The 26,100-nt window shown below is 43.3% G+C and overlaps 1 protein-coding gene across 1 annotated transcript in view; it reads right to left on the bottom strand.

Moving 5' to 3' along the window:
- The window catches only part of LOC135522735 (catenin delta-2-like), a 401,912-nt gene that overhangs the window by 47,838 nt on the left and 327,974 nt on the right, over positions 1–26,100 (bottom strand). Inside the window, exons 16-20 of the mRNA XM_064949274.1 lie at positions 24,241–24,358; positions 20,585–20,767; positions 18,775–18,948; positions 18,478–18,628; positions 9,608–9,860 (exon numbers count right to left, since the gene is read on the bottom strand). Of these exons, the coding sequence (XP_064805346.1) occupies positions 9,608–9,860; positions 18,478–18,628; positions 18,775–18,948; positions 20,585–20,767; positions 24,241–24,358 (879 nt within the window). The remainder of the gene's footprint in view (positions 1–9,607; positions 9,861–18,477; positions 18,629–18,774; positions 18,949–20,584; positions 20,768–24,240; positions 24,359–26,100) is intronic.

Below are 26,100 nucleotides of genomic sequence, written 5' to 3'. Positions count from 1 at the left end.
GTTCCACAGTTGACAATGCACGTCGGAGCAAAAACCAAGCCATGAGGTCGAAGGAATTGTCCTTAAAGCTCAGATACAGGATTGTGTCGAGGCACAGATCTGGGGAAGGGTACCAAAACATGTCTGCAGCATTGAGTGTCTCAAGAACACAGTGGCCTCCATCATTCTTCAATGGAAGAAGTTTGGAACCACCAAGACTCTTCCTAGAGTCAAACTGAGGAATAGGGGGAGATGGACCTTTGTCAGGGAAGTGACCAAGAACCCAATGGTCACTCTGACAGAGCTCTAGAGTTCCTCTGTGGAGATGGGAGAACCTTCCAGAAGAAAAAAACATCTCTGAAGCACTCCGCTAATCAGGCCTTTATAGTAGAGGGGACAGACGGAAGCCACTCCCAGTAAAAGGCACATGACTGCCCGCTTGGAGTTTGCCAAAAGGCACCTAAAGGAATCTCAGACCATGAGAAAAAAGATTATCTGGCCTGATCAAACCAATATTGAACTCTTTTGCCTGAATACCAAGCGTCACATCTGGAGGAAGCCAGGTACCGCTCATCACCTGGCAAATACCATATCTACGGTGAAGCATGGTGGTGGCAGCATCATACTGTGGGGATGTTTTTCAGCGGCAGGGACTGGGAGACTAGTCAGGATCTAGGGAAAGATAAACGGAGCAAAGTACAAAGAGATCCTTGATGATGATGAAAACCTGCTCCAGGGCGCTCAGGATCTTAGACTGAGTCGAAGGTTCACCTTCCAACAGGACAACAACCCTAAGCATACAGCCAAGATAATGCAGGAGTGGCTTCGGGACAAGTCTTTGTTGGAGTCGTGCCTGGCCGTGCAGTGATGAGTGAACAGGGAGTACAGGAGGGGGCTGAGTACGCACCCCTGAGGGGCCCATGTCTTGAGGATCAGCGTGGCGGATGTGTTGTTACCTTTTTCGGTAATAAGAGACGGTAGCGGCAACAATATGTACAAAAATACATTTAAATAAATACATACATTTAAATAAAATTCCAATCTAATAAAGAATTCATAGCTATTATGAGTTGTCATAAAGACACATTTTTTTTATAAAGCTCAATACATCAGTGTTTAGATGTCAGCATTATATAAACAGAAGATAAAAATTGCTAAAACCAAATTTAGTAGATGTACTCAGTATAACCGCACTAACTGTACTATTTGTGAAGTAAATTGAATATGTAGTATGCTTATTGGACTTAAGATACAAATTAATTGATTTAAATAATTATGACAAATTTTAAGAAAATGCTGAGCAATGTTATAAAGTAAAGTATTTTCAAATAAATTACCTTATACGTTATATTGGTTGACAATTTGTTAGTTACGCTATCCTTATGAACCGCATAGCATATCATTACAGCAGTATGAACCGGTAATATATGTCAGCAAGCTACCTAAACATTAGTTGGCTACTAATACATCAACATTTCTAGTATATTAACTCTATGCTATCTAACTACCCAATGTTTATTGACCCTTATAATTCACGTCATTCTTAGCTTAATGGTGTAGTCATTGTGCGTTCTCAATGGACATTGTTAAATCAGTTGCTCCGTAAATTCACTCTGGCTATCTACTCCGATTTCAGAGCACTCTCATCTGAATGTACCAGAGCACAGAATAACAGTTGAATTTACGAACACTCAACACCCGTTGAATATGGCCGGTGTCAGTAAACGTTGGGGGAAAAACCCAACGTTAAATTGTTGCCAGCAGCACAGTTAGTCACCTACGCTTTGAATAAAATGAAAAAAGCCTAACCAGCTCTGCTAGGGTGAGTAAAATGATCAGAGTGAGGTGTTCTCTTATTTGTGTCTGGAAGTAGCGATCAAGCTAGCCAACATTAGCCAGTTAGCTTAGGTGCTTGACTGCTGTTGTGAGGTCAGAACGCTCGGATCAACTCTGCTCCTCGGTAATAGTGGGCAGTGTGCGCTGTGAACAGTCTAACTAGCACAATGTCTAACTAGTAATTTGTTATGATAAGAAGCTAGAAATAGGCTGCATAGCAAGAGCATCAACTTCTGGTAGGCATGCAAAAACCTCCGGTTACCGGTCGTTTACAGTATACTAAAATTAACTAATAGTATATAGTATGTAGTATATACTCATTAAGTGTATGTAGTATACAGTACAGTATATTAGTATGGGTATTCGAACCCAGCTTGGGTATGTGAGTATGTTGATAAAATGTGTATTTAAGCTTTGGCAGGTTTGAAAGCTGTTATCAAAATGGATATTGCGATGGAAGTGGAGCCAATTTTGGGGTTGGACAATCCTTGCGAGAATCATGGACAGTGGGTATTAGGTAACATATGGAAATTGGCAGTATATATGTTTACAGATAGGCCAACTTTGTATCACACCGCATTTAAACAATTGTTAAAAGGGTATACAACCAGCAAAACAAGAGATAACATATTTGGGAGTTTGGATTTCAGAAGTCACGAAGCACATTACACGTGAACGAGTAGGAACAATGTGTTATTTGGCACGACCAAACACTCCTCACAGAATCAGGAAAACATTAGCCAGTTAGCTTAGGTGCTTGACTGCTGTTGTGAGGTCAGAACGCTCGGATCAACTCTGCTCCTCGGTAATAGTGGGCAGTGTGCGCTGTGAACAGTCTAACTAGCACAATGTCTAACTAGTAATTTGTTATGATAACAAGCTAGAAATAGGCTGCATAGCAAGAGCATCAACTTCTGGTAGGCATGCAAAAACCTCCGGTTACCGGTCGTTTACAGTATACTAAAATTAACTAATAGTATATAGTATGTAGTATATACTCATTAAGTGTATGTAGTATACAGTACAGTATATTAGTATGGGTATTCGAACCCAGCTTGGGTATGTGAGTATGTTGATAAAATGTGTATTTAAGCTTTGGCAGGTTTGAAAGCTGTTATCAAAATGGATATTGCGATGGAAGTGGAGCCAATTTTGGGGTTGGACAATCCTTGCGAGAATCATGGACAGTGGGTATTAGGTAACATATGGAAATTGGCAGTATATATGTTTACAGATAGGCCAACTTTGTATCACACCGCATTTAAACAATTGTTAAAAGGGTATACAACCAGCAAAACAAGAGATAACATATTTGGGAGTTTGGATTTCAGAAGTCACGAAGCACATTACACGTGAACGAGTAGGAACAATGTGTTATTTGGCACGACCAAACACTCCTCACAGAATCAGGAAAACCCGAGGGGGTTTAATCTTGTGAATGACTTTATTCCGTCTTATTCTGACATAGATTCATAGAATGGATGAAAGGGAGGAGGGGTCACGAGTAATTAAAGTGGCCTCCCTGTGAATAGAAGTTATCATGTTTGTTTTGACTGTAATTTAAAACTTTTTGTTCACCTGGTAAAGTAACGTTAGATGGAAAGACAGAGGTAGAGTATAGTAGAGATTGTAGAGGGAAACAAGTGTTAGAGTGGAGGGGAAATGTACTGGGTGATGGTGATTGAGAGGGATTCTGAGTTAAAGGAAACAGAGATGTAGACTAGTGAAGGTAACAAAGGGAATGGGAAGTTAATTGGAAAGTGAGAATTTCTAGTATGACTTGTTTGGCTTGATTACGATTTGGCAAAGTGAAAACAAACAAAAAATGTTTTTCTATTTATTTGAAATGTTTCACAAGGCAGTTGCCTTGGGAGAGCAGTAAGTGAAATTCTGCAGTTTTATAAAAGTATATAGGTATCAGATACGGCCGTGGAGGAAGCTCCCAAATAAGTAAGGCCTGGCCATTGGTATGTTTGTTTTGCCCTACATATTACCAGCACACCCAACGGTTATGAATATTTGTTAGTGGTGCTAATACCGTGTTTGATTTATTGTGTGGGGTCTTTTTAAATTTGGTTCTAAACCAGGTAAGCAGAATGATGGAAATGGTTTAGGAAGAACAGGGATAGAAAATGGAAAGAAAATACTTAATAGGGTTGACTGACCTAAGTGTGATTCTGACCATGAGAATGAGAGAGAGCGCTGACCAGAATGAGGGACACCTGTCTCTAGTCTATTTTACCATTACCTTTGTAAGGACCGACGCCGGACAGGAGAAGCAGGGACGGGGAGTCAAACATTTATTCAGGAACAGACATAGAACACGACACGAACAGTGTCAGCACACGGGTAATCAAGGACACATGACAAAGAATCAATCCCGAAGCAGGGAACAGAGGGAACAGACAGATATAGGGAAGGCAATAACACAAGTAATAGAGTTTAGCTGAGTCCAATGACCGCAGATGCATGTGACGGAGAAAGGCAGGTTTGCGTACTGATGGTGGCTTGATTGCCGACGTGACAATACCCCTAGAGGGGACAATACCCCTAGAGGGGCCCCACCCAGCGTCCCACCTGGGCGAGCCGGCCGAGACATGGGCGCCGAGCTATCCGTCCGGGGGTGAACTCCCAAAGAACCGTCATTGTTGATAGACAACAATATTTCCTTCACCTCTTCCACACTCACTTTAGGGAATTAAAAATGACATCATTTGGTCAGATATACTTGGATGTGTAGTGTTGCTGGCATGTCATGCCTAAATTTGCTAATCTTGCCAATGAAACAGTCAGTTTTGTGATGAATGAGCCATCTGATTCAATGAATGATGGAGCTGAGTTTGCCTAATTTTTTCCCCAAATTTCATTGAAGGTGCTCCAAAACTTTTCACTTTCATTCTTTATGTAATTTATCTTTGTTTCATAGTGTAGTTTCTTCTTCTTTTTATTCCGTTTAGTCACATGACTTCTCAATTTGCAGTATGTTTGCCAATCGGTTGTGCAGTTAGACTTATTTGCTATTCCTTTTGCCTCATCCCTCTCAACCATACAATTTTTCAATTCCTCATCAATCCACCCCTATTACTAGCCTGTTCAACCTCTCTTTCGTGTCGTCTGAGATTCCCAAAGATTGGAAAGCAGCTGCGGTCATCCCCCTCTTCAAAGGGGGGGACACTCTTGACCCAAACTGCTACAGACCTATATCTATCCTACCCTGCCTTTCTAAGGTCTTCGAAAGCCAAGTCAACAAACAGATTACCGACCATTTTGAATCTCACCGTACCTTCTCTGCTATGCAATCTGGTTTCAGAGCTGTGGTCATGGGTGCACCTCAGCCACGCTTAAGGTCCTAAACGATATCTTAACCGCCATTGGTAAGAAACATTACTGTGCAGCCGTATTCATTGATCTGGCCAAGGCTTTTGACTCTGTCAATCACCACATCCTCATCGGCAGACAGCCTTGGTTTCTCAAATGATTTCCTCGCCTGGTTCATCAACTACTTCTCTGATACATTTACATTACATTTAAGTCATTTAGCAGACGCTCTTATCCAGAGCGACTTATAGATAGAGTTCAGTGTGTCAAATCGGAGGGTCTGCTGTCCGGAACTCTGGCAGTCTCTATGGGGGTGCCACAGGGTTCAATTCTTGGACCTACTCTCTTTCTCTGTATAGATCAATGATGTCGCTCTTGCTGCTGGTGAGTCTTTGATCCACCTCTACGCAGACGACACCATTCTGTATACTTCTGGCCCTTCTTTGAACACTGTGTTAACAACCCTCCAGGCAAACTTCAATGCCATACAACTCTCATTCTGTGGCCTCCAATTGCTCTTAAATACAAGTAAAACTAAATGCATGCTCTTCAACCTATCGCTGCCTGCACCTGCCCGCCTGTCCAACATCACTACTCCGGACGGCTCTGACTTAGAATACGTAGACAACTACAAATACCTAGGTGTCTGGTTAGACTGTAAACTCTCCTTCCAGACCCACATCAAACATCTCCAATCCAAAGTTAAATCTAGAATTTACTTCCTATTTCGCAACAAAGCATCCTTCACTCATGCTGCCAAACATACCCTTGTAAAACTGACCATCCTACCAATCCTCGACTTCGGCGATGTCATTTACAAAATAGCCTCCAATACACTACTCAACAAATTGCATGCAGTCTATCACAGTGCAATCCATTTTGTCACCAAATATAATACCCACCATTGCGACCTGTACGCTCTCGTTGGCTGGCCCTCGCTTCATACTCGTCGCCAAACCCACTGGCTCCATGCCATCTACAAGACCCTGCTAGGTAAAGTCCCCCCGTATCTCAGCTCGCTGGTCACCATAGCATCTCCCACCTGTAGCACACGCTCCAACAGGTATATCTCTCTAGTCACCCCCAAAACCAATTCTTTCTTTGGCCGCCTCTCCTTCCAGTTCTCTGCTGCCAATGACTGGAACAAACTACAAAAATCTCTAAAACTGGAAACACTTATCTCCCTCACTAGCTTTAAGCACCAACTGTCAGAGCAGCTCACAGATTACTGCACCTGTACATAGCCCACCTATAATTTAGCCCACACAACTACCTCTTTCCCTACTGTATTTATTTTATTTATTTTGCTCCTTTGCACCCCATTATTTTTATTTCTACTTTGCACATTCTTCCACTGCAAATCTACCATTCTAGTGTTTTACTTGCTATATTGTATTTACTTTGCCACCATGGACTTTTTTTGCCTTTACCTCCCTTATCTCACATCATTTGCTCACATCGTATATAGACTTGTTTATAATGTATTATTGACCGTATCCTTGTTTTACTCCATGTGTAACTCTGTGTCGTTGTATGTGTCAAACTGCTTTGCTTTATCTTAGCCAGGTCGCAATTGTAAATGAGAACTTGTTCTCAACTTGCCTACCTGGTTAAATAAAGGTGAAAAAAAAAAATAAAAAATAATAATCCATTAACATTTTATGAAGTAATTTTCTTAATGGGTGCTGCTTATTAGTAACTGGGATAAGCAATTTCATAAATGTGTCAAGTGCAACGTCTTTTTGCTCCTCATTACAAAATGTTGGTTTTCCTGGATATGGCTACTATATTGTGATCACTACATCCGATGGATCTGGATATTGCTTTCAAGCATATTTCTGCAGCATTAGTAAAGATGTGATCAGTACATGTTGATGCTTTTTGTAACTACCCTGGTATGTTGACTGATAACCTGAACCAGGTTGCAGGGACTGGTTACAGTTCAAAGTTTTTTCTTGAGTGGGCAGCTTGATTAAAGTCAGTCAATATTTCAATCAGCCCCAAAATATACCTCTCTGTTGATATCACAGACATTATCAAGCATTTCACACATTATCCAGATAATGACTGTTAGCACTTCGTGGTCTATAGCAGCTTCCCACAAGAATGTGTTTTAGGCGAGGCAGATTAACCTGTAGTCACATTACTTCAACAATATTTAAAATAAATCTCTCTAATCTTTAGAGAAATGTGGTTCTGAATATAAACAGCAACACCTCCACCAATGGCATTCCTGTCTTTTCTGTAAATGTTATAAACTTGTATTGCTACCACTGCTACCACTATCTAAGTGAGTTTCAGAGAAAGTCAGAATATGAATGTCATCTGTTAGTAGCAAGTTATTCATTTCATGAAACTTGTTTCTTAAGCTACACATGATAACATGGGCTATTTTGAGCACTTTTCTGGGATTCTTGCTTGTTTTCATGACTTTACTGGGAAGCTTATCAGAAGTAGATATTCTCAGAATTATTTATGTTAGTGCAGGGTGGGCTGCACACAGTGGGCTTCCTACTAGGGCACACCGCCTCAGTGCTAACAGCATAAATCTGGTTCATAGGCCCATGATTGCTACATACAATTGCTGTAGGATCAGCAGAAGGAGTCAGGGCAGTTAGAGGGACATACATTAGGTTACTTACATTATCTCTACCAATGCTCCGGGTATAATGTACATTTTCTAAAGCATTATGATGACTCAGCGACACAATGGTAGGGATTAACTGAGTTGGGCTTGGGTGATTGATAAGTCATTGTCAACGCAGCCTTATACTGCTGTGAAATTATCCAGGAACCAACATTATTTGGGTGGATCTCATCTTTCTTATAAAACGTCTTTTATTTCCAAAAGGTATCGAAATTGTCAACAAAAGTTTATACACATTGAGCTGCAATAATCAGGTAGCCATTTGTGAAGAGAATGAATCCTGTTAAAGCTTTCAATGCCACGATTCACAGAGGGCACAGGGCCAGATCTGATGTGTCTTTTATTAGTGTCTAGCAGAGAGTCAATCAGCTCTTTGAAATCCAGTTTCAACTGTTCAGAGCTGCACTTCATAATGTCATTAAAGCCCACATGGACTACGATAGAATCGATGTCCATGTCATGGCGTAGTACATTCAGGAGCAACTTAGTAATGTCATTTATTCGAGCTCTGGGATAATTGTTTTTGCACCAGGAACAGTCACATTTCCTACCATTTCCTACTTCCCAAAATCACGGCTGGCGAGAAGGGCGACGATATCCGCCCACTCCCACACTTCACAGGATGGTGCAGGAGATGGAGAAGCGCCGCTCGATCCAGAGTAGGGACGGAAGGTTGCCGACAACGACTTTGAAATCTTAGGGGAAAGAGCAGGAGTAGACACGGCGGCCGCAGACACAGGAACCCCCAGCGATGAAGGTGCAGGAAGGCTCTAGGGCGCCAAACCATCTGTTGTTTGTATTCGCTCCGGGCCTCTAGTTGGGAGCACAGACTGCATTGGGGAAGGCCGCTGGCCGCAGACACAGGAACCCCCAGCGATGAAGGTGCAGGAAGGCTCTAGGGCGCCAAACCATCTGTTGTTTGTATTCGCTCCGGGCCTCTAGTTGGGAGCACAGACTGCATTGGGGCAGGCCGCTGTCTTCGGTTTCCATGGCTGGTGACATGCGACCATCGCTGATTGCCATGTCCCTCTTGCTGTGCACCTTCGACTCCACTATCAAATGGGGGAGGAGATGGCTCCCCTGGTGAGCAAACTCCGGGCAACACCGGCCAGGCGGATAACAACAAAAGACAAGACAGAGATGCATCCACCATGTGTGAACGCTGTTCATCCACTGGCGTAGAAAAGGTAAACATTCCACTCTGCGTTTTCCCCAGTCTCTTACGTACCCTGGCGACCTGCGTGATCAAGGAAGCCACCTCAAGTCTATAATCCTCGACAAGCAAACAATTGCCGCATTGGAACTCTGAGTGATCCAGTTTGTCCTGAAACAAAGCGTAGTAGATACAGCTCCTATAGCTCTGGAACTATTCATTCTCCAGACAAAGAGAGCTCCATTGGAAAACTCATCTGGGACTAACTTTGTTAGCTCGATGGCTAACTCTAGCAGCTTTGCTAGGTTAGCAGCTCTTTCAAACAGGCTCTAACCTAACAGCTAAGTGGGATTTCGGGATTGCGGTCCTAGCTGTTAAAAGATGTCGTAGAATCCATGCAAAAATAAGTTCAGCATTTATGTTTAACAAAAGATTGGTTATGTTTAGTAACAATAACAAACTGAGTGTTTCCAGTACACAGTGTTCAGCTGCGCACTCTGATGACGTCAGGACCAAAACACAGTGTGTAGTTTGATGAGGGGAAAAAACAATTTAAGCAATTTTAGAATAAGGCTATAATGTAACAAAATGTGGAAAAAGTGAAGGGGTCTGAATATTTTCTGAAGTACTGTATATGTGTGTGTGTGTGTACGTGTGTGTGTGTGGTCGCTTACTTGTCTCCTTTGCTGCGAGCGATGCCGATGAGTTTCTCTATCCCGCCAGCGTCTCTCAGTGCTTTGGCGTTTTCCATGTTCTTAGTGATGACCTCATGCAGAGCGCAGCAGATAGCCGTTACCGTATCGTCTGACATGGTCTTACCGGGTGCCATCGGGCCCCCGGTACCTCCACTAGTCCCACCACTGCCCCCAGTACTGTTGCTGCTACTGCCAGGTAACCGGTGGACCAGGTCACGCATGGCGTATTTACCTGAGAGGAGAGCGGGACAAGAGTTAGTGCTTGGGTTAGAAATCTGAATGTCTGAAAGAGTATGCTGGTGTGTGTGTCAGGAAATTAACAATCCTCATTGGTGTGGCCTGTGCTCTCCAGAGGTTACAGCCACTGACCTCGCCACACGTATGCCAGAGTCGGCATGGGTTCGAATCGACTCACTGCCCTTTGACTCACTCTCCACGGTCTTTCCCCCACTTTACTATCTCTTCAATAAAATGATGAAAGGAGTGGGACTGCCCCACTCCTTAAAAACAAAAAACTAATTAAAAACAATCCTCATTAGTTCAAAAACAACTATCTTTTTTCCTCCTCATCTCCCTGTCTTGTCTTTAACAATCAAATAGTACAACACTTCTTCATTGATTGTTTGAGCAACTTCCTGACACTGTAGTTATGGACAAATAACGTTATCTCTAAATCCCTGAACCAATCTGTCCTCAGCCTCTCTCAGCTTGGCCTGTCTGTCCTCAGTTTCTCTCAGCTTGGCCTGTCTGTCTCTCAGCTTGGCCTGTCTGTCCTCAGTCTCTCTCAGCTTGGCCTGTCTGTCCTCAGCCTCTCTCAGCTTGGCCTGTCTGTCCTCAGTTTCTCTCAGCCCTCTGATGAAGTCAAGTTTGGCAGTCTCTCACTGTGACTCATCAACACACTGTGACTCATCTGGTATTTGGAAGAAGAGATTGACGTGGACGGGAGGAAATGAAGGGAAGAATCTGACATTAAAAGAATAGAGAGATGGAGAGAATGAAAAGAGCGAGGGAATAATTAAGAAGTCTGAGATGTCAGTATGCGAGAAAAACCTGAGTACGAACCGAATGGAGGGAAGTATGGGAGGAAAGAAGGGAGGGAAGGAGGGAGGGAAGAATGAGTCTACTCTACACATTAGCCACATTAGTCGTCCATCACAATTCATCATTTCACATAATGTCAACATTGACACACATCTAGGAGGCGGACATCTTCCCTGATGATGACTCTTGAAGATGTCTCATCATCGATGAATGATAAACATGACATGTAAATAATAGTGTCGACACACTGGTGAAGAGCTGCTCTTTCAGACTGACTCATCCTCTCTGGAGAAATGTCAGTTGTCCATGTGAGTGGATGGTTACCTAAACAGGAAATTGATAGTCAATGGGTTCAGTGAAGATGGAGGAATACAAAAAGCAGTCAGTGTTTCAGCAGCACAGGACTAGGAACCCAGAAAACATACTGTATCTCTGCAGTGGCTTCTATCAAACTGTTTATTGGAGTCTCGAAACTGGAGGTGCTGAGGCAAAGTTGGTTGCAGAATATAAAGGCCTATAAAGATAAAAAGGACTATCAAAGTTCATACACACTCTTAGAAAAAAGTGTTTCAATGGGTTCTTCAGCTGTCCTGACAGGAGAGGTACAAACCTTTTTGGTTCCAGATAGAACCCTTTGTGCAAAGGCTTCTCAATGGAACCCAAAATAGTTCTATGTGGAACCAAAGGGTTCTACCTGGAACCAAAAAGGGTTATTCAAAGGGTTCTCCAATGAGAACAGCCGAAGAACCTTTTAGGATTTAGACAACACCTTTTTTTGCCATCATTTTTGTCATCATTTGTTATCATTGCAATTCACAAGACCCATCTTCCCACTGCTGGTAACTCCTCTCTCTGTCCTAAAGGTTCTGTATGGAAAATAGTAATACATTTTAATCTGGGCTGGTGAGATTCCTGCTGTGTCATGCAAACAGTTTAAAACATCAACGCACCCCAATAATTTACAACATGAAGGAAAACACACATGCCCAGACACACGGTTTCCTAAGCACCACATATTATTAGCAGAGAGTGGTGAGACTGAATGGACTGTCTTCACCGAGAGGACAATACCAAGACTGACTAAACATCTATAAACCTGGGTGAGCCTACTCTACTGGCCAGGGTTTGGTGGGAGACAGAACTGATAAGAGGAGAGAGACAGAGCTGATGAGAGAGAGAGAGAGAGCTGATGAGAGAGAGAGAGAGATAGAGAGAGATAGAGAGAAATAGAGAGAGATAGAGGGTGAGATAGAGAGAGATAGAGAGAGAGAGATAGAGAGAGAGATAGATCGAGAGATAGAGAGAGATAGAGAGAGAGATATAGAGAGAGATAGAGAGGGTGAGATAGAGAGAGATAGAGAGAGATAGAGATAGATAGATAGATAGATAGATAGATAGATAGATAGATAGATAGATAGATAGATAGATAGATAGATAGATAGAGAGAGAGAGAGAGAGAGATAGGGAGGGAGAGAGAGAGATATATAGAGATATAGATAGATAGAGATAGAGAGGGTGAGATAGAGAGAGAGAGATAGAGATAGATAGATAGAGAGAGATAGAGATATAGAGAGATAGAGAGATAGAGAGGGTAAGATAGAAAGAGAGAGAGATAGAGAGAGATTAAGAGATAGAGAGAGAGAGAAAGGGTGAGATAGAGAGAGAGAGAGATAGAGAGATAGAGAGATAGAGAGGGTGAGAAGACAAGGAAGCAAGGAATGATGTATTTTCACACAACCCCGAACAGGGCCTTGGACTAACCTTGCCAGTGGCTGAACCTGGGTGTTTCATTATTATAACATTAATAAAGTGTGATATGCCTCACTGACTACAGGGGGCACCATATCACAAGCAACCAGGTTAGCAGTGGTGTGAAGTACTTTAAAGTACTACTTAAGTTGTTTTGGGGGTATCTGTACTTTACTTTAATATTTATAATTTTTTACAAGTTTTACTTTTACATCACTACATTCTGAAAGAAAATAATGTACTTTTTATTTTCCCTGACAGAAAAAGTACTCGTTACATTTTGAATGCTTAGCAGGACAGGAAAATGGTCAAATTGCACAAGAGAGAACATCCTTAGTCATTCCTACTGCCTCTGATCTGGCGGACTCACTAAACAAAAATTCTTCAATTGTAAATTATTTCTGAGTGGTTGAGTGTGCCCCTGGCTATCTGTAAATAAAATAATAAAAAACATGAAAATGGTGCCTTCTAGTTTGTTTAATATAAGGAAGTTGAATTGATTTATACTTTTACTTTTGATACTTAAGTATATTTAAAACCAAATACTTTTAGACTTTTACTGAAGTAGTATTTTATGGTGTATCTTTTTTCTAAATATCTTTACTTTTATTTAAGAATGACAATTGGGTACTTTTTCCACCACTGCAGGTCAGTCAACTAAAGTCCCCCTGGAACAATTATTTAACCATGGATTCAATTTCCCTGCTACTGTACATTCTTTAATAACATATGGACATATGGAAATGTGGGTATATATAGTACCCGGCTATAGGTAATTAACTAGCCTCATGCACTTCAGAATGGATCTAAAACGGACTGTTCTCCGAGGCCCTTTACGGCGTGAATCCACTTCAAGCCAGGTCTGCAAATGTCACTGTGAAAGATTAACATTGGCCAGACAGATACTGTATATTACTGACTTTCCCGAGCAATAATGGATAAATGGATACCAGAAATCACCCATTTCTCCAAAGTAAATGGCCAGAATGTGGGCAATGCTTCTTCTTTAGGAGATACGGAAAAGGGAAAAGCCCACAGACATCAAAGATAAAACAAAGCTGTTTCAAAGCGGTTGGAAACTAAGGTAAATTGGAAACTCTAGCTATTAGAGATAGGGGTTTCAGCGAGTGCAGGATTTCACACCTGTAATATCTGTCTCTCTGAGGCTGCTTTGATGTGGCTGGGTGACAGGACAGAGAAGATAAGCTCTTCCGCTGAAATATTCCCCTTCTGAATACCTGTGGCTGCTCCATTAAAATGAGACTGCCGTAGGTGATACGAACACACAAACATGCGCGCACGATGGCCCGCACACACGCTCGCACACATGCATGTGAACACATGCGAGCTCACACACATACACACAGCACATTCACGAATGCACACGCACTTGCACACACACATGCACGCACGCATACACACACACACACACACACACACACAAAGAAACAGGGGTTGATAATACACGTTTGAAATGTGGTGAAATGAAATGTTGTGAATACAAAACTTAATTTTGTAATACCTGTCTGGAATAGCGATGCCATCCTTAGTAGTGATGGAATGAGTTTCAGATTTGTAATTATATTCCAGATTACTTCATCACAATCTATGCTTACTTCTGACAGAATATACCGAAAGAACTTTGAAACGTTCCAAGTACATGGCTGACAAATCTTGTTAATGTAAGCCATCCCTGGCACCATAACTCCGTAAGTACACATTAGAATGATCATCTACGTACTCGTTCTCTCATGATGTATATAAGTCTATTTCCAACCCTACAGGCTGGTAGGGGAAGCAGGGAAGACTGGCAGAAAGGAAATGTAACGGGCAAATCGAAAGTGAAGTACAGTCACACGTGGTACTAATCCCATATAGAGAGAGAGCACGAGTGAGCAAAAGAGTGTATGACTAAAGCTTACCAGATCATTTCACTCACACTCTGTACTCCAGAGTTAGTTTCTCTTTGGCACTCCTTTGTGTTTTGTTAGTGCAAAAAATGTGTGCGTGTGTATAAGTGTGTGTAGTGAGTCTCTAGTTAGACGGTGCCCTGCGGAAACTGACTCCTCCGCACCCTCAGTGTGTGCCTGTGTGTGTGTGTGTGCCCTGCGGACTGTGACTCCTCTGCAGATTCAGGAACCTGTAATTAATGGCCGCCTGCAGCTCCCTCCCTGTGTTTCCACGGTAACCCTCCTGCGCACTGATGTCATCATCCCGAGACACAAAGAGAGGAGCCACAAAGAGAGGACTACATGAACTAATATACATAGGACCCAGACATAGAGAGAGACAAAGAGATTGATAGATATACATATAGAGAGAGAGAGACAGAGAAACATAGTGAGAGAGGGAGAGACATAGAGAGAGAGAGGGACAGAGAGAGAGAGGGAGAGGGTGGGAAAGGGGAAGAGAGAGGGACAGAAGGTGCGAGAGGAGAGAGAATGGCTCCATGGCGGACTACATAAGCTAATATACTGTAGCAGGTCTGAAACCAGACACGGAAAGATGGGACTCGGGCGAGAGTGAGGGAGAGGAGAGAAGGAGGGAAGGTAGAATGGTCAGGGGTGGAGGGAGAGGAGAGAAGGAGGGAAGGTAGAATGGTCAGGTGTGGAGGGACAGGAGCGAAGGAGGAGAAGTAGAATGGTTAGGGGTGGAGGGAGATGGGCGAAGTAGAATGGTCATGGGTGTAGGGAGAGGAGAGAAGGAGGGAAGGTAGAATGGTTAGGGGTGGAGGGAGAGGGGAGAAGGAGATAAGGTAGAATGGTCAGGGGTGGAGGGAGAGGAGAGAAGGAGGGAAGGTAGAATGGTTAGGGGTGGAGGGAGAGGGAGAGGGGAGAAGGAGAGAATGTAGAATGGTCAGGGGTGGAGGGAGAGGGGAGAAGGAGGGAAGGTAGAATGGTTAGGGGTGTAGGGAGAAGGAGAGAAGGTAGAATGGTCAGGGGTGGAGGGAGAGGGGAGAAGGAGAGAAGGTAGAATGGTTAGGGGTGGAGGGAGAGGGGAGAAGGAGGGAAGGTAGAATGGTTAGGGGTGGAGGGAGAGGAGAGAAGGAGGGAAGGTAGAATGGTTAGGGGTGGAGGGAGAGGGAGAAGGAGAGAATGGTAGAATGGTCAGGGGGGTGGAGGGAGGGAGGGAGAAGAGAATGGTTAGGGGTGGGGAGGGAGAAGGAGGGAAGGTAGAATGGTTGGGGTGGAGGAGGGGAGAAGGTAGAATGGTTAGGGGTGGAGGGAGGGGGAGAAGGAGAGAATGAAGGTAGAATGGTTAGGGGTGGAGGGGGAGAAGGAGGGAAGAAATGGTTAGGGGTGGAGGGAGAGAAGGAGAGAATAGAATGGTTAGGGGTGGAGGGAGAGGAGAAGGAGGGAAGGTAGAATGGTTAGGGGTGGAGAGGAGGAAGGAGGTAGAATGGTTAGGGGGGTGGAGGGAGAGGGAAAGGTAGAATGGTTAGGGGTGGAGGGAGAGGGGAGAAGGAGGGAAGGTAGAATGGTTAAGGAGGGGTGGAGGGGGAGAAGGAGGGAAGGTAGAATGGTTGGGGTGGAGGGAGAGGGAGAAGGAGAGAATGTAGAATGGTTAGGGGTGGAGGGAGGTTGGGTAGAATGGTTAGGGGTGTAGGGAGGGTAGAATGGTTAGGGGTGAGGGAGAAGGAGAGAATGTAGAATGGTTAGGGGTGGAGGGAGAGGAATGGGGGAGAAGGAGGGAAGGTAGAATGGTTAGGGGTGGAGGGAGAGGGGAGAAGGAGGGAAGGTAGAATGGTTAGGGGTGTAGGGAGAGGGAGAAGGAGAGAAGGTAGAATGGTTAGGGGTGTAGGGAGAGGGGAGAAGGAGAGAAGGTAGAATGGTTAGGGGTATAGGGAGAGGAGGAGGGGAGGTAGAATGGTCAGGGGTGTAGGGAGAGGGGAGAAGGAGAGAAGGTAGAATGGTTAGGGGTGTAGGGAGGGAGAGAAGGAGAGAAGGTAGAATGGTTAGGGGTGTAGGGAGGGAGAGAAGGAGGTTAGAAGGTAGAATGGTTAGGGGTGGAGGGAGAGGAGAAGAGAGAGGTAGAATGGTCAGGGGTGTAAGAGGGGAGAAGGAGGGAAGGTAGAATGGTTAGGGGTGGAGGGAGAGGGAGAAGGAGAGAAGGTAGAATGGTTAGGGGTGGAGGGAGAGGGGAGAAGGAGAGAAGGTAGAATGGTTAGGGGTGGAGAGATGTCTGAGGATGAGAGAGGTGAAAGGGAGGGAAAGAGGGGGGAGACGGCCATGTTACACTTCAATTAGTTTTTTTTTACTATATGAGACGACCCTGTTACACTTCAATTCGTTTTTGTTTTACTGTATGGCGGCATCATACGCCAACCATAGCTGCTAGAGCTAGACAATCTGTATCCACTCTATTCCCGAGAGAAAAGCGCTCCTCTGTCTCCTTGGCACACGCATGCCAATTTCACGTGTGTCAAATTACCAACTATAAGTAAATTGTAGCAAACGATGTTGCTGACAGTTATTGAGTCAAAATGGGATTCAATCGCCACATAACCACACAATACAAATCCGACAGATGAATAGGAGAGACAAACAAAAACTTGACAGATCAGTTGAATAATGCCAGGTGATGTTGAAAATACGACTAAATCACATTACTGCTAGAACTGAATAAAACACACACGCTGTATATCCTCCTAACAACATCTTAGCTTTCCTTTTCTCTTCCCTTCCGTGTATCCCTCTGTCTCTTTCCCTCTCTCCTCTTATCCCCTCTTACTTTCCTGCAGTCAGCATCCTACCTGACAATGATAAAACAGGACAGTACTCCGGTGGCCGTGAGAATCGCAGGTAATTGTCTCGACTGTTTAAATCTAAAATCACTACTGCTCTATCAACGCTAAACCACAACGGCACAACACTGCTTAACCACAACAACACTGCTTTTCCCAATGACACAGCCTTTTAGTGTTGACAGCACCAAACGCTTAACACAACTTAGAAGTTAGTGGGAAATATGAGATGTTTGACAATGCTCGTAGGTTGAATCCACACGATGGGAAATGACAAAGGACTAGCACAGAAAACAGTCTTAGTGGCAATCAGCTTGATAGACGTTTTTGACGCTTAGCTTTTTCCAGTGCCTTTGTTGTTTCTCAAGGTTGGAATAGCTTCTATACAGTACAAAGGTATTCTCTGTCCTAACCGTTGCTATTTGTCATTCAAGCTCATAAAATGGGATATCTAGAATAATAATGTGCAAGCATTCTATAGGAGTAACACTTACAATTTTGTCATTTCAAGGTTGTGAAATAGATTCTACATTGTATCAGGTGTACATACGGTAACTGTAGGCTTTCTTTGTGTTTAACTATAACATTAAACTTAATGAACATCCTGTTGCATATAAACCTCTATACTGTATTCCCTGCTGTCCTCACATATAAACTCAACCACTACCCTAGAGCACACTATTCCCTCCCCCCCCCCCCCAAACCCGCTCTCTCTGGTTCAATAGAATTACTACCAATATAAGCTGTGTTATACAGCGCCGTTGAATTACTACGAAGTGTATTCAAACGAAACCGCTCGACAAATTGGAATTGATTTTCCCGTGAATTTGTGAGGGATTACATTATTCAGCCTGGCGTCTCTTGTGGTGCAGAGACCAAAACAACACACTGTGTCTTTCTGTTAAGGCTAAACGCTGGGTTATGCCTTCCACTCCTATACAGGAGACGGCAGACATTGTAACTAGGGTAATATTTGGATTCACCCCCCTAATGGTTAAGGTTGGAATTGGGTGTAAAATACTGATGCTAGATCTGTGATTAGGGAACAGTTCTACCTTGAGCGTATCTGTACAAAGCCAAAGAGCTTAGTATTGAATCGGGAGGCCTTGTCAGGTCTGTACAGTGAGACAAGTAGACAGTCATTAGCCGTGCACTTCACATTCGCTAACAAAGTCTCTGATTCAGAGTCCATCACCCTCCTTTGATCTGCCCAAATCACAGATGCCACTGAAGACTCCTCAGCTGCAATCGCTCAGTTATACTGACAACCCACAGCTGACCAGAGCTGATGCAATGTGAAGTGTGTGTGTCTTACCTATCAGTTCTTTGTTTCTGATGTCCAGGGCCATATTTCTGAGTGCGGTGGCCACGGCACACACCACACGGTCATTGTCTATCCTCAACAACTCCACCAGGATAGGAAGGCCTTTCTCTTTACGCACCGCAGCCCGGATATACACAGACCACTGGAGAGAGGGGGAAGAGTTAGACTGACGGACCACTGTAGAGGGAGGGGAAGAGTTAGACTGACGGACCACTGTAGAGGGAGGGGAAGAGTTAGACTGAGGGACAGGAGGGGTTGAGTTAGACAGTACCGTAGGACCACCCCTACCTTCCAGCTGCCTGCAGCCAGGTTCTGCAGGGCTCCAGCCGCTCCCTCCAGTGTATCAGGGTTGGAGCACTCTGAAAGTAGGGTGAGGTAGGGCTTCACTATGGACGGGTGCCATAACATCTGTACCCCTTTAGGAGGGTCAGCTGAGTCTTGGAGAGGGCCTACACCATCCCACTATAGGAGGAGGGAGAGAGAGGGGCAAGAGAGATAGAAAGAGCGAAGGGATGGGAGTGAGGGGGTTGTGGGGGTAAGGAAAAAGAGAGTTAGAAATAGGGAGAATAGTATTCTCCACATCTATCTCTGCACTTTCATTAGCAATATAGCTGTGTATGCCCCTCAAATTCCCACTTCTCTGTAGACTAAGACTAGGCAGTACACCCTCCATCAACAGCTCTGAGTGTATATGTCAAGATAGAAACCCTTTCCCTTTGATCAATCAATCAAAGGGAAAATCTTCATGATGCCTACTCTAGGTTCTGATCTACCTACTCTAGGTTCTGATCTGCCGACTCTAGGTTCTGATCTACCTACTCTAGGTTCTGATCTGCCTAATCTAGGTTCTGATCTGCCTACTCTAGGTTCTGATCTACCTACTCTAGGTTCTGATCTGCCTAATCTAGGTTCTGATCTGCCTACTCTAGGTTCTGATCTACCTACTCTAGGTTCTGATCTGCCTAATCTAGGTTCTGATCTGCCTACTCTAGGTTCTGATCTACCTACTCTAGGTTCTGATCTGCCTAATCTGGGTTCTGATCTGCCTACTCTAGGTTCTGATCTACCTACTCTAGGTTCTGATCTGCCTACTCTAGGTTCTGATCTACCTACTCTAGGTTCTGATCTGCCTAATCTAGGTTCTGATCTGCCTACTCTAGGTTCTGATCTACCTACTCTAGGTTCTGATCTGCCTACTCTAGGTTCTGATCTACCTACTCTAGGTTCTGATCTACCTACGCTAGGTTCTGATCTGCCTAATCTAGGTTCTGATCTGCCTACTCTAGGTTCTGATCTACCTACTCTAGGTTCTGATCTGCCTAATCTAGGTTCTGATCTGCCTACTCTAGGTTATGATCTACCTAATCTAGGCTCTGATCTGCCTAATCTAGGTTCTGATCTGCCTACTCTAGGTTCTGATCTGCCTAATCTAGGTTCTGATCTGCCTAATCTCGGCTCTGATCTTTTATCATAAAACCTTTGGGAGATTGAGGAGAAATGTAACTCGAACAGTGCAGATAATGTGTCCTAACAGTTCTGAATGTGGTGAAAACTTTTTGGAGACATTTTGTGTTTTTAACTGTTTGTAACCAGAGTGAATGAGAGCTGAGCTGATTGAACAAAGCCCTCATAGCTTGTGCGCAACAGAGCATATGATTGGTCCGTGGGGAGGGATCTGAGCGAATAGCAAAGCAGCAGTAGTAGTGACTGATGCCTGGAGTGTGAAGGAGGGAAGAAATAACGAGTGATTGAAGGTTTGAGCCAAAAGAAAAAGAGAGACAAAGATGCTCATCTGACAGTTAATACATAATAAAATAGTTTGTGGTCTTTTAATGTTCTCTGTTTGAAGCTTTCACTTTGATTCATAATTTGGATCATAATGTATTAGTCTGTCCCTTCAGAAAGTCCCTGCAGTGAACAAATTATATGGCTTGGTGAGAGCTTTTGCCATATGTGTTTGCCTGTACTGTGTTTGTGTGTGTGTGTGTGTAACAGGGTTGGTTATGCTTCCACTTGCCACTTCAAAATTATGTATTTAGATGTTTATGTATTCAGATTGTCTGTGTGTGTCTGTGTGTGTGTGTGTGTGTGTGTCCACCTGGTCCTGTCCCTTCTTCTTCTTCTTCTTCTTGCCCCAGCAGCCTGAGGTCTCTCCGTCACGTCCGTTGGCGTCACACAGCAGACCGTCCAGCTCTTCTGAACCCAGCTGCTGGCCCTGAGAAGTCTCCGCTGCCAGTCGGTAGGACAGGTTACGCAGGATACACACACAGTTCTCTATGGTCTACATGGGGGAGGGGAGAGGAGGGAGAGAGAAAGGAATATGATCATTTAACCTACTAAAGAGCAAGTACCCTATGAAAATGTGTGTGTGTGTGTGTGTGTGTGCGCGCGCGCATGTGCGCGTGTGTGTGTGAAGCAGCACTTAAAAGGAAGGGTGCCTAATTCCATCCGAGAATCGGGACGTGCTCTAACTTTCAAATTAGCTTAAAGAAATTCTCTCAAATTAGGAAAAATGAGTCCGAAACATCGTATCACACTCCATTTAACATTATGTTAGGAGAAGGCAAATTAGCAACAGCGGAGGAGTGTGTGTGTCTGTGCATGTGTGTTAGCGTGTGTGTGTGTCTGTGCATGTGTGTTAGCGTGTGTGTGTGTCTGTGCATGTGTGTTAGCGTGTGTGAGTGCCTGTGTAAAGTATCACACATAAGGAGCGTTTGGAAGTGATATGGAAAGCAGACTCCATGGAAATAACAAAGAAAAATCATCAATCATCTCGTATGACTCCTGTTTTTTAGAAGTCTCTCATACCGATCCTTTACACAAGCAACTATAATGACGCTAATTGAACAGAATACTTAGACTGACTATATGGCTTTTCTGGCATTACAAACATAATACAGACACTGAGTCGCTCCAATTAGCTCCAACAGACCTGTTAGAGGAGACCTGTTAGAGGAGTTAGTTGTTTACCTCTGAAAACAGCCGAGGTAAATAACTCCAAAGATAAACAACAGGTGCACAACTCTAGAGGTAAACAACAGGTAAAAACTCCAGCGGTAAACAGGTAAACAACTCCAGAAGTAAACACAGGTAAACAACTCCAGAAATAAACACAGGTAAACAACTCCAGAAATAAACACAGGTAAACAACTCCAGATGTAAACACAGGTAAACAACTCCAGATGTAAACACAGGTAAACAACTCCAGAAGTAAACACAGGTGAACAACTCCAGGAGTAAACACAGATAAACAACTCCAGATGTAAACACAGGTAAACAACTCCAGATGTAAACACAGGTAAACAACTCCAGAAGTAAACACAGGTAAACAACTCCAGAAGTAAACACAGGTAAACAACTCCTGAAGTAAACACAGGTAAACAACTCCAGAAGTAAACACAGGTAAACAACTACAGAAGTAAACACAGGTAAACAACTCCAGAAGTAAACACAGGTAAACAACTCCAGAAGTAAACACAGGTAAACAACTCCAGAAGTAAACACAGGTAAACAACTCCAGAAGTAAACACAGGTAAACAACTCCAGAAGTAAACACAGGTAAACAACTCCAGAAGTAAACACAGGTAAACAACTCCAAAAGTAAACACAGGTAAACAACTCCAGAAGTAAACACAGGTAAACAACTCCAGATGTAAACACAGGTAAATAACTCCAGATGTAAACACAGGTAAACAACTCCAGATGTAAACACAGGTAAACAACTCCAGATGTAAACACAGGTAAACAACTCCAGATGTAAACAACATGTAAACAACTCCAGATGTAAACACAGGTAAACAACTCCAGATGTAAACACAGGTAAACAACTCCATATGTAAACAACATGTAAACAACTCCAGATGTAAACACAGGTAAACAACTCCAGATGTAAACAACATGTAAACAACTCCAGAGGTAAAAATCAGGTAAACAACTCCGGAAGTAACCAACACAGGTAAACAACTCTGGAGGTAAACTGCAACAGGGAATGAAGGTTGGTTTAATTTCACTTATTGAACAGAGTGACAGGATGAAGGTAGAGAAAGAAAGTGGGAGGTAGACAAAATAGAAGAGAAAGACAGAATATAAAGATTAAAGAAAGAGAGAGAGATAGAGGCTAGATCAGAGGACAGAAAGTCCACAAAAATAATGAAAAGTGTCACCCTGTCAGAGTGTCTCCTAATAACTTGGGACTTGTCAATGGCAATGGCTATTGGCCCCATGCTTGCCAATCAATTCTCGTTACTGTGGAGACACCAGAGCCCTCCTATGATTGTGCAAAGTTACATTCCAAATCGCTATTTCCATTATGAAAGACGTGTGTTTTTTGGGGTTGACGTGGGGTTGTTCAATGACAGACGTATTTGTTTAAAATGTGTCACTTGATGGTTTTCTTTCAAAGAGACAAATAATCGTGTTTTTTCGCAAAATGCTTCAGTTCCTTCAGAGAGAATGCCAAGAGTGTGTGAAGCTGTCATCAAGGCAAAGGGTGGCTACTTTCAAAAATCTCAAATCTATTTTGATTTGTTTAACACTTTTTTGGTTACTACATGATTCCATATGTGTTATTTCAAAATAGTACAAATAAAGATAAACCTTGAATGAGTAGGTGTGTCCAAAATTTGGACTGGTCCTGTTTGTAAATTAAATATTTCTGTATGTCATTTTCAATAAATTACCAAACATTTCTAAAAACATGTTTTTACTTTGTCATTATGGGGTCTTGTGTGTGGATAGGTGAGAACATGTTGGTTTTTTAAATCCATTTTGAATTCAGGCTCTTACACAACAAAATGTAGAATAAGTCAGGTTTTACACAGCCAAATGTAACAAATAACTACATTTCTATTTTTGTACTTTTTCTCCCTAGTAGTAGTTACAGTCTTGTCCTATCGCTGCAACTGCCTTACGGACTCGGGAGAGGCGAAGGTTGAGAGCTATGCGTCCTCCAAAACACAACCAATGTTCCCGGCACAGTGCTCACTTAACCCGGAAGCCAGCCACACCAATGTGTCGGAAACACTGTCCAGCTGGCGACCGAAGTCAGCTTGCAGGCACCCGGTCCGCCACAAGGAGTTGCTAGAGTGCAACATGGAAATCCCAGCCGGCCAAATCCTTCCCTAACCCAGACGAAGCTGGGCCAATTGTGCACCGCCTCATGGGTCTCCTGGCCGCAGCCAGCTTTGACACAGCCTGGGATCAAACCAGGGTCTGTAGTGACGCCTCCATTTTGAAATCAGGCATTAGACCGCTGCGCCACTCGGGAGGCCATAAATAACTACATTTCTAATAAAGAACTGCAAAAATTATACATTTGTGACATAAATATTGCAAAAACATGTTTTAAATAATTAAATACAGCAATATGAGATCTGTATGTAAAACATTTACATTTATATTTTTGTCCTTTAGCAGATGCTCTTATAATCACATTTCACAGTCAAATATACAGGATACGAACATTCCATTCCAGCTAAACAATGGATATATAGCATTTTTTCAAACAACAAAAAAATCAAACACATCAAAAATCTAAGAATCAAAAATCTGAGAACAGATTTTATATTTTACACACACATGAAAGTACCCATAAGCAATCCTTTCTGATGACAATTGGTGGATATAGTGTTTTGGAAATAAACTCCTCATTTAGAGAGACTGAGCTAAAGCAACCTTGAGAAGGTAGCCATCCACAACGTTTCTCTACTACTGTATTGAACTGATGGACACACACACACAGACCCCCACACACACCTTGCTGTCGATGTCGTTGCTGCCCAGAGCGGTCTGTATGATGTAGAGGAGGGAGTCTGTCAGTCCGTCACACTCTCTCATCCTCCTCCTGGCCTCCTCTCCAGCAGAACTCACATTTCTGAAACACACAGAGGGATGGGGACAAGATAATTTGATACACCACAGGGTATGACCCTGTAAAACTCTAACATTGGGATTCGGGAATGATATCCACCCAAAAGGGAAATGCAAGATTTTTGTAATCTTTAAAAAAATGTATTTATATATATATATTTTTTACCCCAATTTCGTGGTATCCAATTGGTAGTTACAGTCTTGTCTCATCACTGCAACTCCCATAAGGACTCGGGAGAGCCGAAGGTCAAGAGCTGTGCATCCTCCAAAACACAACCCAACCGCACTGCTTCTTGACACAATGCCTATTTAACCCGGAATCCAGCAGCACTAATGTGTCGGAGGAAACACCGTACACCTGGCGACCGCGTCAGCGTGCACTGAGCGCGGCCCGTCACAGGAGTCACAATGGGACAAGGACATCCCTGCCGGTCAAACCCTCCCCTACCAACGCTAAGCCACTATTGAGCTGCCACATGGGTCTCCCAATCGGCTGCGACAGAGCCTGGACTCGAACCCAGAATCCCTAGTGGCACTGTGCTGCAGTGCCTTAGACCACTGTGCTACTCAGGAGGCCAGGGAAATGCACGATTGAACCAGCATGAAGGACAAAAAATGAATATGTTTGTGTGTTTGTGAGCATGTGTGTGTGTCTGCTCTTTGTGTGTACCCAACTAGTTTTTACAGTCACATTGGATTTATTAACTACAAAACGTTAAGGCTTGATTTTAATTCTGGTGCCGCTCAATACATACACCCTTGTTAGCTAGCTTTATTCAAGGGCGTGAAATTGAGCCAACTCTCAAACATTCAATTTTGTATTTTAGTATAATTCTGTTGTCCAGTGAAGTAATGATAGGCCTACTCAACTAGCTCTCACAGTCTCATGTCAGAATTAGACGTTCATCCATGTTTCCCAAATGTAACGTTTTGAAGTTGTTGCAAACATCACATTTAGAGGTGTTTAGGGTTAAGTTTAGGCGTTAACTCCTAACGCTTAAGGTTAAGGAATTAACTCAAAATGGTTAAGGTAAGGGTTAAGGTTTGGGATAAGCTTAAAATAAAATTTAAAAAACAACTTTATATTGCTGAATTTGAACTTTCAACCTCTGGAATCAGATGCTTACACCTATCTGCCATCTATGTCCACAATGCCCTAGCAAAACCGAAACCTACTTCAATATAACGTCGCTCACTGTTGCCCCTAACGGCCGGTTTCCACTTCATCTCCCAACGTCCTGAGAGATGGACGGACATCGAATGCTGACTTGAATCAAGGGTGACCTGGCTGTGCATACCTGCCTTCGGAAAGTATTCAGATCCCTTGACTTTTTCCACATTTTCTACGTTACAGCCTTATTCTAAAATGGATTCAAACAAATGTAAATCCTCAGCAATACCCCATTTGACAAAGTGAAAACAGGTTATGAGATGTGTTTGCACATTTATAAAAACAAACTTGTTTACATAAGTATTCAGACCCTTTGCTATGAGACTCAAAATTGAGCTCAGGTGCATCCTGTTTCCATTGATCATCCTTGAGGTGTTTCGACAACTTGTTTGGAGTCCACCTGTGGTAAATTCAATCAAGTTGACATGATTTGGAAAGGCACACACCTGTCTATATAAGGTCCCACAGTTGACAGTGCATGTCAGAGCAAAAACCAAGCCATGAGGTCGAGGGAATTGTCCGTAGAGCTCCGAGACAGGATTGTGTCGAGGCACAGATCTGGGGAAGGTTCCCAA

The sequence above is a fragment of the Oncorhynchus masou genome, chromosome 30, assembly GCF_036934945.1.
Source record: "Oncorhynchus masou masou isolate Uvic2021 chromosome 30, UVic_Omas_1.1, whole genome shotgun sequence".
Taxonomy (NCBI): domain Eukaryota; kingdom Metazoa; phylum Chordata; class Actinopteri; order Salmoniformes; family Salmonidae; genus Oncorhynchus; species Oncorhynchus masou.
The sequence above is the reverse complement of the archived record's forward strand: the minus strand, read 5'-3'. Positions and strand labels throughout refer to the sequence as shown.